A 4,277-nucleotide genomic window follows, 5' to 3' on the forward strand; every position below is an offset into this window, starting at 1 on the left:
AAGCTCTTCTGCAGAGGACAACGAATCGAGCAAAGATTCCCCGAGGATCAAGAGGAAAACCTGGCCCTCTTTCAGGAGAGAGGCCCCCGACATAAAGTTGGTGTCTGACCAAAAGCAGCCAAGCGATACGAAGAAGCCGCCCCCTGCGCTGGAGAGGACGGGAGACCCTTCCGGCCCCGCCTGGCAAAGCAGACCCGGGAGGGCCGGGCCGTCCCGTCAGAACGGTGAGCCAGAGAGCCCCTCTCCTCCTCCCAGGGCGCCTAACGGTCCTCCTGGGATCCAGCGGCAGAACAGACAGCGGTTGCGCCAAGGGAGCCAACAGTGCCCGAAGACATACATCCTGGAATCAGAATCGGAGTGTGAATCTAGCCCGGGAGATTCTAGATTTAAAAGGAAGGCGTTAAAGGCTGCTGGCCAGAGGGTCAACAGAGCCGCTCCCAGCCGAGCAAAGGCCGCGGCAGGAAGGCTGCCCGAGAAGAGGCGAGGAGGGGAGGCAGACAGCAGCGAGGTCTGGACAGAGGAGGAGCTGCAGAAGCTGCACAGGCAAGGAGGGCGGGTCCGGGGGGCTCGGGACTGAGGGCTGCAGCCGCTGCGGGGGCTCCTCCTCCTCCAGCGCAAGAGCCCTAAGTCTTCCCCAGACACGGGGGCCTCTCTGTTAGGACTCCCTCCCACCCCACCTCCCTGCTGGACGGAAACCTCCTGATCTCTTCCCGGCACATCGGCCTATCCTCTGCACGTCGTGGGCTTCTGCAGGGTCCCGGCCAGTGCCTCGGACGCTGTCGGCAGGAGAGTCCAACAGCCGCCTTGAGTCTCACACCGCTCTCCTGTCTTGCAGGGCCGTGGCCGCTCTCCCCAAACACATGGGCGGGTTCTGGCTGTGTGTCGCGGAGGCCGTGGGGTCACGACCCGCCGAGGAGTGCCAGGAAAGGTACATGGCGGAGCTGGAAGGCAGGAAGCGGGCCCCGAGGAAGACCGCCCGGACCAGGAAGGGAGGAGCAGAAGGTACAGGGCTCGGAGCCCTCCATCCGATCGACCCTCCCCTGGAGCCTGGAGCCCCCAGTGGGCCTCCTTGGGGCTTTACCTCCAGGAACCAGGAGAGGGGATGTGAATCGTGCGTGGAGAATCGTGCATGGGGACCTAGAAAACGGATTCTTCAGTGTGTGATAGTTGAGGAAGCTGTGAGCTGAACGGCTGCGGAAAGCGAAATGGAGCCGCAGCAGGCAGCTAGGGCAGTCTGTGTGGTCACCTGTTGAGAGAGAGAGAGATCATTTTATGAACCTGTTAACTGTAAGGAGATATCAATTAAAAAAAATTGCTTTCATGTTGCTGGTTAAGCCGGTGATGCGGGGGGGGGGGGGGGAAAAAAGAGAAAAAAAATCTTAATTTAAAAAAAAAACACACACACATCTGAGCCAGGCAGTGTTCCCTCTAAGCTGAGTTAGTGTGAGCTAGCTCACCATTTTTTAACCTCCAGCTCACAGATTTTTGTCTTAGCTCAGGAAGGGAGGCTCCAGGGCAAACTGATTTATGCAGCGGCCAAATCGCTCGCTCACAACGTTAATGCCAGTAGCTCACAGAGTGGAATTTTTGCTCACAAGACTCCACAGCTTAGAGGGAGCATTGGCCCTGACCAGTGTTGCCTCTAAGTTGAGTTAGTGTGAGCTAGCTCACCGTTTTTTAGCCTCCAGCTCACAGATTTTAGATCAAGAAGGGTGGCTCCAGGGCAAACTCATTTATGCAGTGGCCAAATTACTCGCTCACAACTTTAATGCCAGTAGCTCACAGAGTGGAATTTTTGCTCACAATACTCCACAGCTTAGAGGGAGCATTGGAGCCGGCGATTTAACATAAGAACATAAGAGAAGCCAGTGTTGGATCAGGCCAGTGGCCCATCCAGTCCAACACTCTGTGTCACACAGTGGCCAGAAATACCAGGGGCCCTCAGGAGGTCCAGCAGTGGGGCCAGGACACTAGAAGCCCTCCCACTGTGCCCCCCCCCCCCCCCAAAAAAGCACCAGAAATACAGAGCATCCCTTGCCCCAGACCGAAAGATCCTCTCTATACCTTGTGGCTAATAGCAACTGATGGATCTCTGCTCCATATGCTTATCCAATTCCCTCTTATAAGAATGTGAGAGAAGCCAGTGTTGGATCAGGCCAGTGGCCCATCCAGTCCAACACTCTGTGTCACACTCTTGTACTGTGAGAAAGGGAGAAAAGTACCTCTTTCTCTACCTGCTCTATCCCATGCATAATCTTGTCAACCTCGATCATGTCACCCCTCAGTCGTCGTTTCTCCAAGCTAAAGAGCCCTAAGCGCCTTAACCTTTCCTCATAGGGAAAGTGTTCCAACCCTTTTATCATCCGAGTTGCCCTTTTCTGCCATGGCAGATGCCGGGCTCATCCTGGGGCGTCCTGTGACTTTTGGCTGTGAGCCTGTCATTACAAACATGACTTTCCCGTTGGGCCAGGGATCCTGGGGGGGGGGGGTTTTTGCCCTCTTCTGGGCATGGAGCAGGGGTCACTGGGGTTGTGTGTGTGTGTGGGGGGGGAGGTATTTGTGGGTTTCCTGCACTGTGCCGGGGGGGGTTGGACTAGATGACCCCGGAGGTCCCTTCCAGCCCTCTGATTCTGTGACTCGGGCGGGCCGAGTCCTTAGCTGACCGCCGTGTCCCTCTGTCCGGCTCGTTGGCAGAGAGAGTGCAGAAGCCGCCCGTGATCGATGCCAAGGTGGGGACCCTTAAGCGGAAGAAGCAGATGCGGGACTTCCTGGAGCAGATGCCCAAGGACAACCACGAGGACGTCTTCACGGCGACACCCTTTCAGAACAGAAACACACAAGTAAAGACGGAAGGGGTCTCGTCCTGTCGCATAGAACCAAACGTTTGCTTGGCCTTGGGTGGGTGTTGGTGGGGGGTGGGGGGGTTTCCTTCCTGACCTGGTGCTGAGCTTCAGATGTTCTCAGAACCTTCGTGTTGGAAACAGGCTCCTGTTATCTCCAGAGCTGGGTTGTGGTGACCACCAGTGTTCCCTCTGAGCTGAGTGAGCGTGAGCTAGCTCACAGTTTTTTTAGCCTCCGGCTCACACCTTTTTGCCTGAGCTCAGGAAGGACGGCTCCAGAGCGCACTCATTTACGCAGCAGCCCAATGGCTGGCTCACGGCTCTAATGCCAGCCGCTCACAAAGCAGAATCTTTGCTCACGAGACTCTCCGCCGCTTAGAAGGGAGCCTTGGTGACCACGGGCGGGGCGGGGGAAGGGAGGTGTGAGGGCAGCCGGAGCCCGCTGCTTCCCCGCCGCCACTTTTCTAGCTCTCCCCGGGGACTCCCGGGCAGCCAATAGGATCTTGGCCACTGCTCTCCAGGGGGGGGGGGCGCTGTGGCTTGGGTGGTGTCCTGGGCTGGGACTGGCAGATCGCTGTGGGCACGAGCAGCGGGGAAAGCAATGGCCAAGCCAGCGCCTGTGGGTCCTTTGTTCCTGCGGGGGCTCTCCCATGCTGGAGCCAGCTTGGAGCCCCAGGGGTCTTCTGGGAGAGATGCCCTCCGCTCAGACCTCTCCTCCTGCCCCCAGCTGCCCTTCCCGCCCTGGATTCTCTTCCCACAAGGTCTTCCAGTCCTCGGCCTGCTCGTGTGGCTGTTCCTTTCCAGAGGGCAAACGGGAGAGTTTAGCCCCTATCCAAGCGACCCCACACATGCCTCTCTCTCCGAGGCCTCAAAGCGAAACGTGCTGCTACCGTCAGCTGTGTTCTCTGAGGACACGTCAGTCCTGTCAATCAGCAGCCCCCCCTTCCCCCCCCAGCCCTTGTATTCCTGATGAAGACAGGCAGCCGGGGAGAAGCCTTCCCTTCCTGGGTCGGGTGGGAGGCAGGCAGGGAGGGAGGGAGCGTTGCCCTGCTGCGAATGACCAGGATGTGTGATCTGCAGTTGCCGCAGTTCCGCACCCTCCCGAGGGAAGATATCTTCCAGCTGAGAGAGACCCACCCCATCACTCCCTCGTCTGCCCTCTCTCCTCTGGCAAAGACCCCGCAGTGTGAGCACGTCACTCCTGGCATGCTGGCCGCCCTGGACAGGTGGGTATCCTCCTTGGCGATTCTCTTCTCGGGGTCACCATCCAGTGGCCAGCCCTCTCCGAACGCCGAGCCGTCCGGGCCCCCGTCAGTAGGACCGGAAGAGCCCGGGGGTGCCTGTCGGAGATCCAGGGAGACTTTGGAGTGGGGAGGAGGAGGCAGGCGGGGCAGCAGGCCACCCGCTGAGGGCGAGGGTTCGGAGGCGAAGAAGAGC

The 4,277-nt window shown here is 58.8% G+C and overlaps 1 protein-coding gene across 1 annotated transcript in view; it reads left to right on the top strand.

Moving 5' to 3' along the window:
• Window positions 1–860: 860 nt before the first annotated feature.
• Window positions 861–4,277, top strand: part of MIS18BP1 (MIS18 binding protein 1) — a 10,185-nt gene continuing 6,768 nt past the window's right edge. Inside the window, exons 1-3 of the mRNA XM_015426650.1 lie at window positions 861–1,002; window positions 2,695–2,840; window positions 3,921–4,066. Of these exons, the coding sequence (XP_015282136.1) occupies window positions 861–1,002; window positions 2,695–2,840; window positions 3,921–4,066 (434 nt within the window). The remainder of the gene's footprint in view (window positions 1,003–2,694; window positions 2,841–3,920; window positions 4,067–4,277) is intronic.

The sequence above is a fragment of the Gekko japonicus genome, unplaced genomic scaffold (genome assembly GCF_001447785.1).
Source record: "Gekko japonicus isolate JY-2015 unplaced genomic scaffold, Gekko_japonicus_V1.1 scaffold2117, whole genome shotgun sequence".
NCBI classification, from domain to species: domain Eukaryota; kingdom Metazoa; phylum Chordata; class Lepidosauria; order Squamata; family Gekkonidae; genus Gekko; species Gekko japonicus.